This window comes from Polypterus senegalus, chromosome 12 (genome assembly GCF_016835505.1).
Source record: "Polypterus senegalus isolate Bchr_013 chromosome 12, ASM1683550v1, whole genome shotgun sequence".
In the NCBI taxonomy this organism is placed as follows: Eukaryota; Metazoa; Chordata; class Cladistia; order Polypteriformes; family Polypteridae; genus Polypterus; species Polypterus senegalus.
Window position 1 is genome coordinate 39,985,402 of NC_053165.1, and position 13,198 is coordinate 39,998,599.

General features: G+C 35.5%; 1 protein-coding gene across 1 annotated transcript in view; it reads right to left on the minus strand.

The window, feature by feature from the left end:
* nup210 (nucleoporin 210) overlaps positions 1-13,198 on the minus strand; it is a 232,127-nt gene that overhangs the window by 30,031 nt on the left and 188,898 nt on the right. Inside the window, exons 32-35 of the mRNA XM_039770930.1 lie at positions 12,082-12,302; positions 10,290-10,426; positions 8,176-8,299; positions 4,876-5,022 (exon numbers count right to left, since the gene is read on the minus strand). Coding sequence (XP_039626864.1) covers positions 4,876-5,022; positions 8,176-8,299; positions 10,290-10,426; positions 12,082-12,302 — 629 coding nt within the window. The remainder of the gene's footprint in view (positions 1-4,875; positions 5,023-8,175; positions 8,300-10,289; positions 10,427-12,081; positions 12,303-13,198) is intronic.

Genomic DNA, 13,198 nt, shown 5'->3' on the forward strand with positions numbered 1-13,198 from the left:
CATTACTGGACACAATTCATGAGAAGGATGTAACTGTGTTATACAGGAAAGCCTTAGCTGAATGGAAACAGTTTATTGGTCAGTAATCACTGCGGCACTACTTAAGCCTGGCCAACATAATTAACTTGATACATTTTGAAGCAAAATGATCGGTTAAGTGTAACTGTAAATTAGGCAAAAAGCGATTTAGAAACCATTAATAGAATTGTACATACATTCCAAATAATTTGAAGGGAAAATACAAATATGCTAGAAGAAAAATTGTGTGAGCCAAATGTAGAACAGGAAACACATGTCTATGATGTACTGTATACAGGGTGGTCCAGATCTAAATATGCAGATCCAGATCGTCTGGATGACTTTGCTTTATGCGGGGACGATTCTTCATGACGTCAGTTTGCGCACTTCTTGATGGTCTGGGATTTTTCAGGTGATTTTCTATGTAATAAACTTAATAAGTTATAGCGTAATGAAAATTGCATAATTAGATCTGGACCACCCTATATAAATTACCATAATATTTGAAAATCAGTTGGATAAATTAATTATATATAATTTGATTTTTTGTGGATTTTAACATGTTAGGTTGTATTTTCTTTGTCCTGTTTTTTGACGAAGTTACCACTGCTAAAATTTTACAAGTTTATGTTATCCATTTCTGACTGTGAGTTGTGACAAGATGAGAGTCCTGAACTACAATGTACAATAATGATATGGATATGACTTTTGTGTTATATTCAAGGTAACCTTCCTGTGTCAACTAATTTTCATGTGCTTATGTTTTTCTCTGTTTTTGTATTGTAAACAGCAGTAGTGCGGTTGGATACTGATGTAATACTTAAATAAAGAGCAGTGCTAATGATGGTCTTTATTGCAAGTTATTTTATGCATTCAGGAAGCAAACATATATCAGGAAATTATATCTTAATTATGTGTCTTGAATGTAGCAATGAATTCTTAATTCAAACCTCTGCTAAAATATTTGGTTTCAATTTGAAATGAAGACCATCCTAAAATGAGGGCACTGTGCTACGTTTATCTTATTCTTTTGTAGGTGGACTGAAATTTGTTGTATATATATATCATGTAAATATAGCTTAGTATGTGTTGAAATTTAACTATTTATAGGATGTTTTAAAAATCTAAGTCAATATATCTCGCCCCATTGGCATATAATTTTGCTTATTTCAAGCATTTATTTCTTACTAATCATATATTTTTTTCTTATTCAGTGATTTTTGTAAAATAAATTTCCTGTTTTAAGATATATGCTCTGAGATTAAGTATTGGACTTCCTATTTCAAGATGAGCGAACTTGTTTCAAGTAACAAGACTTTCATTCTCCACTGGTATTAAGAATTTTCCACTTATATTAGTGATTTATTCTCTTGTTCCTTGGCCTTCATTTTTCAGTGTGCTAAAATTAAGAATGCAAAACAACTGAATTAAAAATTATTTTCTAATATTCAGTGTATTTCCACTGTAGAAAGTCTAACCTCAAGTAATTTGTTCTAAAAAAACAGCATTTTCTACTTATTTCAAACCTTTGAACACCGATCAGAGCTTTCTTATTTCTAGACTGGAACTAACTTATTTTAAGATGTCTTGACAAGTGAAATTATCTTGCTGCATGGACAGGTAATTTCACTAATATTAAGTCATTTTCTCTGGACTTGAAAATGTTTATATCTTATTTCTTAGCTAAATTTTTTTGCAGTGATAGAGCATCGATTCTTAAAAACATTATCGATTTTTAATTACTAGTTTAAATTCAAACATTCAAGGCACACAGTTCATTTTGCGTTGTGTTTAAACCCCCGGTCACAAGATAGCAACTAATGTAACAACATAAATTGAGACAGGAAATAGTGTAAGGGTTGATGTATGTAGGCTTTCAATACTCAGATGAGCAGATCAAGGAGATTGCCAAGAGTCATGCTGTCTGCAAATTGTGCCATGCCAAAATCAAATATTCAGGGAACACAACGAATCTGAGAGCACACTTAGCAAGACACCATTCTGATGTACAGATAAAGCAGCAGCAAATGGCAAGCGTTAAAAAAGTGGGTGTCTCTCAACTCACTAATGGAACAAGTTTAAACACCGAAGTTGGCACAGACATCAGCTCATGCAAACAAAATAACTCGCTCAATACTCTATTTAATTTGCAAAGATATCCGCCCACTGAGTGTTGTAGGGAGTGAAGGCTTTCGAAATATGGTGAATGCAATGGAGCCTCGTTACAACATATCCTCCCGACAACACATCACCAACATCACTGTGCTCAAGTTGTACGAGGTGGTAAAAATGAAGGTACTGGAATCTCTCAGCTCCACTGTAGGAGACATTGTTACTGCAGAGAAATGTTCTGAAAACTGGGTATGTTGACCAGCTCATTTTACTCCACAAAAACAATGACATTAAAAAATAAGCACTGACATACATACAAACTGTAATAACATGTGCAATCCAAGTTTAAGATCTAAAAATGTTCACTATCAATATATACGTATTTTCTTACATTTGTTTAATGTTTTCTTTAGTAATCCTGCAAGCAGTTTTAATTTTATTGATATAGGCAGATGTAATTCCTTATTTCAGATTTTAAAAAATATAGTGTTATGATTTTGGATGTTACAGGGGCAATGCATTTTCTTTTATTAAGCACTTCAGATTGAACATTTTAAAAATGTCCTACATACTACAATAGAATGTAAACCTTTAAAGCAGAATTTAATATATATACTGTCTGAATTTATATGTAACACTGTTTGATTTTTTAATGATGTTAATTCCTTTGTTTACATTACAGTGCTATGATGTTATGCATTTTCTTATAAACTACTTGAAAAATAGTGTGGCATACTGTGAACCTTTAAAGCAGGATCAAAAAGTACAGAGATTTTTTTTAGTGATATAGCAACATGTTTAATTCCCTTTCTCAGACTGTATAAAAGGTATTGCTATGATGTCTGAAGTTATAGGGACTGTGATAAATGCAGTTGCAGATCCCACTGTTTGGACTGCATAAAAAGTAAACTTTTTTTAACTCATATTTTATGCATATAGTGGTGTGTTCTTTACACTGATAGTTTTACTAAAATTAGTTTTGAAAAAATTGCAATATATTACCTTGCTTACAGTATTGTAATATATTGAATCGTAACCCCTGTATTATGATATTTGTATCGCAAAAGTTCTTGCCAATACACAGCCCTAGTATCAAGTGAAGTTAGCCTTCACATAGACTTCGAGTTGTTTTCCTGTTTTTACCCAATTGAAGTTGTACCCAACTGTATATTTTTTGTAATTATAAGTATGGGAATTATACAGTCTTATTTTTAATCCTTAGCAAACTACACTATTCTTTTTAGATTTAAAATTACTTTTTTGCATACATAAGGATGATTAAACACAACCACACCAAAACTACTTGGAATGCATTGCTAAAAATCCGTTAATGCAATATTGGGGGTTGGGTTGGTTTTAAATAAAGCGTAAGAGTTTAGTACTTAATAATGTAAGACAGAAAAAAAATGTTGGTATTTAAAAACATTTCCATCCCTGGAGGGACTTGCCATGGGGGGGATCAGTATGGAATAGAATATACTTCCATGACACTTTTACTTTATCAACCCTACAGGTAATCGCTCAACAGGAGATTTTACAATATACTGTAAGTTACAATATAATACACTCAATTGCATTGTACAATAATATAAAATCAAATATATTAACTAGTAAAATATTTATTATGTACACAAAGAAATGTAACGTAAATAGACAACTAAACCAAATGTATTTCATTTAAAATTAAACTCATTTGGTCAAATGAAGTAACCAAACTACACAGATAGACAGACTGATGCAGGGGTGGCTTAATGCCTCTGTATACGTTGACCTTCACAGATCTAGGTTTGTGTGTGCTTGTGTGTGTTCTTTTTTTTCTCTTCATCATCAGACATTTGGGCTGCTATGGTAAACAAGCTGTCAGCTATTTTCACTTATAAATTTCTTTGAATGTGTGAGTGCACACTCATGCATGCACTTGCGTTGGACTCTGTGTGTGTATGTATATGTAAATTTATATAACTTATGTATCTTCAAAACTACTCCGGCAAAAACTTTGAAAATCAGTATATCTGAATTTAATGACTAAACTGAGCAGACTGCAAAAAATTTGGTCACATAATTTCTATAGCACAGATCAATCTGTTTTTGATGGACATAGGGAGGAGTACTGGAGCAAACTGGGCCAAAATTAATAGCACCGAGCCTGTAACAGGACAAATCTGATGCAACATGTTTGAAAAAGATAGGTCAATTTTTTCAGGAGTTATCGATGTAGACAGGTTTCCACAGGCACACAAACCATGCTAAAATCAACTTATCTCAACGTTTTGAACATCACATAATCAGAATCTGAACTTATCTCTATAGCAAATTTTTCATCCCATTACCATACTTTAACTACATTGGAGGAATAAAGGTTGAGTATTCCTGGCCTAGACCTATCACGTGACACTTGATTACATATGCATCAATAGCCTCTGTAGTTAAGTATTTGCTTTGATTAATAGTTCCACTATTATATAAAATCATGTAGTGTGACTACTGTTAGCAGTAACCAAGATCCAAGATCACTCTTCACCTTCCAGCATTGGCTTTATATTAGTCAAGGGTTCTTCTGCTCAGATAGTACAAAATTTTGGAAGTCCTTGATATAGAGTTTGATAACGACTGTTTTGGGTGGCTCAGCTAAGTTAAATACTTTCAACATCCACCTTGACAACAGAATCTATTGACATGCAGCACCTAGGACTATACAATGTAAAATTTTGTTCAGCACCAAAGCTAACATATGAAATACTTTACCTGAGGATGGATCAAATCCTGGCTGTGAGGTGAATGCATCAGTGGCAGTCAACTCAACTATTTCACTGCTGAACTGGAGCTGGCAGTTGATATTGGACTCTGGATGCAAATCACTAATGGCGTCTACCTGGGCAGATGAACAACGACCTAAATGCAAAGCAAAGCATTTCAGAACATTACATTTTTATATGCATTAGCACCATGCAGACTTTCATCAGCTGGGCAATTTACTGCACAGGTGTAAAGGATAAAGCATATTCTATGATAAAGAGCATGATAAAACACCAAGAACCATACTACACATGTAAGAAGTTCACTGTAGTCTGAACATGTGAAAATGATGGTCCTTTACACCTATACTAAGACATGCCTCATTCATACTGCATATCGAGTCCAATTCCTTCCTGTTTCACAGACAAGTGGACATATAGTTAATACAAAACATTGCTTTTACGCTGATAATTTGAGCTTAACTTTTATTGGCAGTGCATTATTGAAAGCTGCTTAGGGTTAGATGGGAATAGTTATTAGATTAAGATAACATGAGAACATATCAAAAAAACACAATACTTCATGGACACAGCTTTTTATATATATAAAAAAAAACAAAAAACTTTCTCCATTTATCAGTGTTGAAGTGATTTGAATGTGTTGTTACATAGCTAATCTACATGACCTCTTGACACAAGTGTATGAACAATTCAGAAGGATAGATTGAGTAAGTAAGAGAAAGAGAGACAGAGTGTGAGAAACAAAAGGGTTGAGGGAGAGAAAGTGAGAGAAAGAAAAAGACCAAAAGAGGGTCAGTTGGGCCAAGTCTGTAAATGGCATACTGAGAAAGATCAATAAGTATATCTCAAACTAGTGAGAACCATATTAGTGACTTCAGAGCATAAATACAAGTGAGCCGCAATTCCTAGATAACAAAAACTTAACAGCTAAAATCAATCAGACAGAAAGTCATCGTTACAAGATAGTAGGTAAGCACAACTAGTCTTGTTCTTTACTTGGTATAGCAATTTTCACTTGTTTTGGTACATTTTTTATAACCTAGTCTTAAGTTAATATACATGTTTCAAAACAGATTCTAATTTATGTTGACTTACGGTAACCTCATTTGTAACTTGCTTTGGATAAAAAATATCTAGTAAATGAATACATGCAACTGAAAGGAATGGCTAAACAATAACACAATCAACACCTTCTATACAGTAGGTGCACTCTTGAGGATTTGGCTAAATAGGGATGTGAACAGGACATTCTCTCACATACTGACAGACCTAGAAGTCTTCCATAAAGAAGAGAGGAATCATTGAAAAAAAATATGCAGGTGTGCTAAGCTGGGAGAGTCCTAGGCAAACTGCCTTAATGTAGGCAACACACTAAAATGTTACATATTAGTGCTGGGCAGTGAAAAAATTTTTAATCACGATTAATAGCAGACAATCACAACAATCACATTGTTATGTGCAAAATTCCAAAAAAGTAGTGTATTGCGTGTATTTGGTTTGCAAACACTTTAAAGAAATAAGGCACTTTTTAACAGCAGTATTCCCTTTACACAGTAGCAGTTAAAATATTTCTTGTAAATCTCAACTTAAACATTAATGTAATCAAATCAATATAAAACCAAAGCTATTTGCCTCTGCGAGGGCATTAACATTTTATCTAGTTTGTTATAGAAAAACAAGTTACCCTCAGAGTCCAGAGCCACGATTACAACATAACAGGCACCTTCCAAGCAACATTTCTAAATGTTTTCTTTTTTATCTGAACAGATACCAGCAGAAACATCTTCGTTTATCAGGGAGCAGCATAAACAAACAGTCTATGTTCAGTAGCAACTCTGAGTTTTCTATAAAGCGCTCAAAGCAATGGTTTCATACATAAATCAACATAAAACATCTGTTGCTGCCTGTTGTGGGCACCTGTTTGTAGTTTGTGGCAGCAGCAGCTGTGCGGGAGGGGGGGCAGTTTGATGGCCAGCAGGAATGCAAAGTAGGCTGGCTGCCTGGCTATCCTTGTGAGACAGGTGTGGGGGGTGGGGAGTGATGGGGATCGTGGGGTTTGTCAGTTGCAGTGAGACGCAATATGGTTTGTACCTACTGTCATCGTGTCTGTCCTCCCAGCCGAATGTTGCCATAGGTGCATCAGCTACACAAACGTGTTCAGCACCACACTCAGCAGGGGACCTTACTTTCGTTTTCGATCTACATCTCCAGATGACTTGCATCAAAATCAGAGTCCGACAAATCAGTCTGATTCAGCAATAATACGAAAAAAGTCATCCACGGATTATTTTGCATTGAGTATTCACTTTGGTATCTCTCCACATGCCATTTTAGAAGCTGTTTGCTTTTCACTACTCATGCATGTGCAGGGAATTGAGGTCAAATCAAAAAATCTAACTTTCCTTCTAGGAAAGGTGTATCGAAAAGTGCTGTAACAAGAAGATCACTGATGTCTATTGATCGCTAGCGAGACTGAAGCTTTCAAAATAATAATAATAATAACAAAACCTGCATCAACTAACAATAAAATTGTCAGCGTTAATTAATGTGTTAGTGCGATAACGCCCAGCCCTAATATTTTGCAATATCTTCTTAAAGTGAAAAAAAGGTTTAACATGATTTGTTTCGATTTTAACTTTTACAAAGAGAAAAGATCAATTTCAGTACTTTGACATCCACTCCATATTGTGAGCATCTACATTAATTATATAATGGTTGTTATGGAGCTATCAAATGAGAAGATATTAAAATGAACACCACCAGCTGTCCTAGTGGGCTTCTCTGCTCAAGGGTTGTTAAAAACACTAATAGGATTTTGATTTATACAGCATGCTAAGTGCAAGTACCTGTCAACACAGTGTCTTTATAACCTGTAAGAACAATCTGAGAGGTCAGATTTCAAATATGACACACGGTTTTGGGATTAGTATTATAAAAATTACATAATAGTGTTACAGAAAATCCATAAAATATAACTGGGTAAATTCTAGGACTTCTGGTTAAGAAATGCGTGTAAAAATTTAAAGAGATCTTTTTTGACATGATGACAAATTTTTAATTCAGGACACTAGAGAAGCTCTGGCTTCATGATATGACATGGTATTTGCTAACCAAAAGTGTGTTTACTTCTTAACCACGTCTCCTTGAAGAAAAAGAAAAAAAAAACATCAAGTGTGAAAAGGGCTCCTTGCCACCCATATTTGGCATGAAGAAGTACACAGTTAAGATACATGTCCTGTTTCTCTGTCGTAGGTACTGTCTAATGCAAACAGGGGTGTACTATCCATACCTATTAAATTGGTTCCCTTCTCTCGTGTAGTCACAAAGGGTCTAGAGAACACACCCCCTGCAATATTCCTTGAACTGGCAGTGCTTGTCATGACTGTGATCTTCTCAGCACTGGAGATGAAAACCTTAAAAACACACACAAAAATTAGCTCAGGATATCCTTAAAACTCTATTTTGTTTGGAGAAGAAAAGCTTCAGGCAGCCATTAAGTGAAAAATTAACCCCATACCCATTACTGCAATTAAGGGAAATCAGCTTAAAATTGTAGATGACACATACTGAATTTAATATGGATGTATAGTATCGTAATAAGTAGAATTTGCTGTGTGTAGGAGATAAAGCTGGCACTGAAGGAGATGTTTAGTGTAATTCCCATTAACAGCCATTCAAAAGAAACTGTTTTCCTTAATTCCAATCCAAAATGAGAAATAAATGTTAGTGAAGACATATGAAGCAAGTTTAGAGGTAGTGTGCAGTAAATATAATAAAAAAAATTAATTTATATAGCGCCTTTCCCATGCTCAAGGCACTTCAGAGTCTCATAAAGAAACAGCAGGTATATGTAACAATGGATACTGATGTTTCCTGAATAGAACATTAAAACAGATAGATACAGGATATACAAAAGGATTAAATAGATTAAAAGACAATAAAACAAGAGTAAAATACTAAATTCGGTACTATAAGAAAGCCAAGCAAATAATTTGTGATATAGCACACAAATTATACTGAGCATGCAAACTGACAGCAAGACTAAAAAGAGGAGGCAGAATGTCTGGTTAAGTTAAAAGCCTTCTTGAACAGATGAGCTTTAAGTTCGTTTTTTAAAAGAATGAATGGAGTCAGCCGATCGAATTCATATACACACACACACACACACACACCAATGTAATAGTTTAGTGTAAATGTTTAACAGGCATTTCCGTTATTAAGTTGTGGATTTGCCTGTGAAAATTTAGCGGTAGCGGGTCTATGAACTTTTAACCTTTACCAGTCCTGCAAAGTCAGTTCACGTGAGCCACTCGGAGTACATGCATCGAAGCTTCTCAGCTGTGCTTGTGCTATCTCGTGCGATCTTGCGATGTCCACGGCTTTATTTAATGTTAGCTCAGACCTGGCATACCAGCAATTTAAACTCCATTACAGCAATTTTAACTCTGTTACAAAGTGATCTAAAGTCTCGTTTAAACCCTGCGTCTTCTCATTAAACTTGTATCTCGCGAATATCGTATTCGTCGTAGGCATGACAAACGCCAGCGGCAGCCTGTCTATGAACTTAATTTAAACTTTAGGTTTACACCGTGCTTTGTTTCCGAAGTAGCTGCACTCATGAATATGCTTGTATGCGTCACTTGCTTCATATTCTTTTGCTGCCTTCTCAATTGTGCAATGCGTTTTCTGAACAGGTTTCATTCATTGAAGTGATCACTCGTACTGCGTTCACAGTCAGTTCACGTGAGCCGCTCTCTTGTGTGATCTTGCGATGTCCATGACTTTATTTAATGTCAGCTAAGACCCGGCACTTAAAGGTTTCTCACTACAGCAATTTTAACTCCATTACAAAGTGATCCAAAGTCTCGTTTATACCTCATGTCTTATCATTAAACTTGTATTTCGCGAATATCGTATTCGTCATAGGCATGACAAAACGGCAGCGGGACAGTGTCTATAAACTTAATTTAAACTTACGGTTTATACCGTGCTTTGTTTCTGCAGTAGCTGAACTTATGAATATGCTTGTATGCGTCACTTGCTTCATATTCTTTTGCTGCCTTCTCAATTGTGTAATGCGTTCTTTGGAGCTGTTGCTTTTTGTCTGCGTACACGGGCAGTTCACGTGAGCAACTCAGCAGCAGAGTGTTTCTATTGGATTGCCGATGGACAATACTATATATATATATATATATATATATATATATATATATATACATATATATACACACACACATATACATACATATATACAGGTGGTTCATCTTTTTGAGAGACTGGAAAAAGCCCAAGAGCTCATACAGACTGAATTTAAAGTATATTAATATTTCTAAAAATCAGTCAGAACATACAAAACAAAGCAGTGACAGGTACTTCGAAAAGAAAAAAAAAAAAACAACATACCTCTCTGTAGGTTTTAATCAGGCCAGGGATTTCATAGTAAACGGTGGCAGCTCCTGACTCTCTTGCTACACCAGTTCCAGTTTGTGGATCCACCTGAAGTATGTTTCCAGAAGACGAGCTCCATGTCCCTGAAAGGCCTGTAATAACATCACAAAAACTCAGCATCCTATGGAATGTTGATTGCAGCAACAAGTGGCACTGGCGCAGGCAATACAACTTCATATTTACACCAGCAGCTCCAATTCCCACATGCAACTATACATTATTTGAAGGACTGGTTTGCTCCACACAGACAGGAAGGGTGAACATCTTGACAAACACCATACTATGGTTGTTGAGTTTCAGCTATCCGTATAAACTGCTTTAATTCCACAAAAACAAAATGATGATGTGAGAATTGTTTTCATGTAAGATTATGAACATAATGTAAGCACTGCAACAAAGGCTTACAGTAACAGCTTTAAAGTTCAATCTGATATTTGGATTCTATACCCACTCATCTTCCTGAGCCATGCTCTGCTGATGGTCTCTTTTGGCACAATAGTTATCATTTGTAAATCTTCCAAAAAAAAAAAAAATCAAAAAGGACAACCATCTATTTGAATAGGACTAGTCTGGTCTCCTACATGTATGCTCCTACATCTATGGGCTCAAGCAGCCTATACTATAGTGTATTAATTTCCCAGATTGGTCCACTTTAAAATGAGCACATAATACTAAGGAGATGCTGGATTCACCAACCTTTCTATGATGACAACTTTGGAACTGAAATATAGACAAACTCTCTGCCTGCTTCAATGATGTCCAGTAATTCTCTACCACTAAATGCTTAAAATAAATGACTTTCTTCTTTCGGGATCAGCAGGTTAACTCATAAAATGCACTACTCTTTTCTTATAGTATGGATTGTGGGATAACCACTGTCCACCACAGTCAGCCTGTACTCCATTTTAAAAGATTTCTAAGTTTTGAAAACTGCATCTCTACAAGAGTCAGGCCAGCTTTCTAGCGCTTACTGAATACTTTTGGAACCGTCTTCTTCTTCTCCATTTAACTTGTCAATACAGTATATTTTATAATATATATATATAATTCTCAACAAATTATAAGAAGCGGAGATTGAAACTGCTAGGGCTTTGATGCACAAACTGTATGTAGCATTGTTGCTTGCCTAAAACCAACCTTTAACACAATGAGAATCCCCAGTGCCAGGATTCTCACAGTCTCAACAGGTAATGTAACTCTAGGTGATTGTTCATTCATGTGTTTTGCCCCTACTCCATGGAACTCTCGCTCTCTCTTTCTCCCTTCCCAAATCTGTTCATGAAACTGCAACACAACTCTTAAAAACGTACCTCTACTACAGGGTATCGCTTGCATTTTAATTACTCTAGTTACATTTTGTAATTTGTATTTTCCAGGATTATCAAAATTATAACTCTAATCATTTCTTATCTCATAATGTATAGTTTATCCTATGTCTGCCTTTACTACTTTAAATTTGTTTCCAAGTAGCTTGTTGAGTATGGAATAATCTTGTGTTTAATCATGTAACAATGAGGAATAGGCATTGATCTTTCTTGATTTCAAACCCACTTTCCTAAAGTCTTTCACTTTAAAGCTCTTCTCTGCTGTAATTAGCTCAATGCTATACTTCAGTTTTGATGAGGCGATAACAGCGGGATGTTTTCTAGTCACATGTGATGAAGTGTGCACCTGGACAGAAATACTGTGCCTTTTTAAATTAAAATGGATAAAACATTTTTCTATTTTAGGCACTGTTGCTACCTACCTTCTTGGCTCACCAGTGAGGCACTAAAACAAATTACATCTCCAACCATCAAATTCTCTGCTTCATCTGGTAGAATGGCATGTTGGACTGGCAGTGCCACATAATCTGCAACACCACTGTGTTCCATGTCCCACACTCCAAGTAAGGTAAGTCCCACATTTACACTTCGGACAACAAAGGTGTTGTTAGTTGCTCCTTTTCCTATAAGCACCAGGTCATCCCTATGGAGAGGCAACACATGAGAAGACAAAACAATAAACAGCTTACACATGTCTCAAAATAACCAAATCAGAAATGTCAAAGGATGTCATAATTATCACAGCATTTGAGCCTGATCTTTAAATTAGATTACTATAGTAAGGAGGAAAAATTAGTTTTTTTGGAGAAGACAAGGATTAGCAAACTAAAAAACTGCCAATTACTAGGAAAAATAAACAAACAAAAAAAACCTACAAAATAAACCTTAATAATATGAGTTTTTTCTCATTATTTGCTCCATCTCTACACTGCTTTCAGCTCATTAAATGATTTTGACATTTATGAAATAAAAGAGAACTAGTGTGTATGAGAAAAACTCTAGGTGGTAAACAATTTACTGAGTTTTTCTCTATGGCACTGCTTTCTTTGCCTCTAGATTTATTTTGTAATTTTTTTTATTATCATTATTATTATTTTTAATTATTATTACAGTATAGCCTACAATAGTGTAACCCAACAACATGGGATGCACAAACCAATGTATTTCTTTGTGCCAGACCAAAGCTTGGATAAATAGGGAGGGTTACGTCAGGAAGGACATCCTGGTGTAAAATTTTGCCAGATCAACATGCAGGCAACAATGCAGATTTCCATACCGGATCGGTGAAGGCCCAGGTTAATAATGGCTGCCACCACTACAGTAAGCCAACAGGGTGCCGTCGGAATTTGGGCTACTATTGACTGGAGAAAGAGAAGAATGGGGGGAGAGGTATCTGGAGGCAGGAGGAGAGGAGGAAGGTAAAAAGAGTGGAACTGAGGGTAGGAACTTTGAATGTTGGCAATATGACTAGTAAGGGGACAGAGTTAGCAGATATGAGGGAGAGAAGGAAGGCTGATATATTGTGCGTGCAAGAGGTTA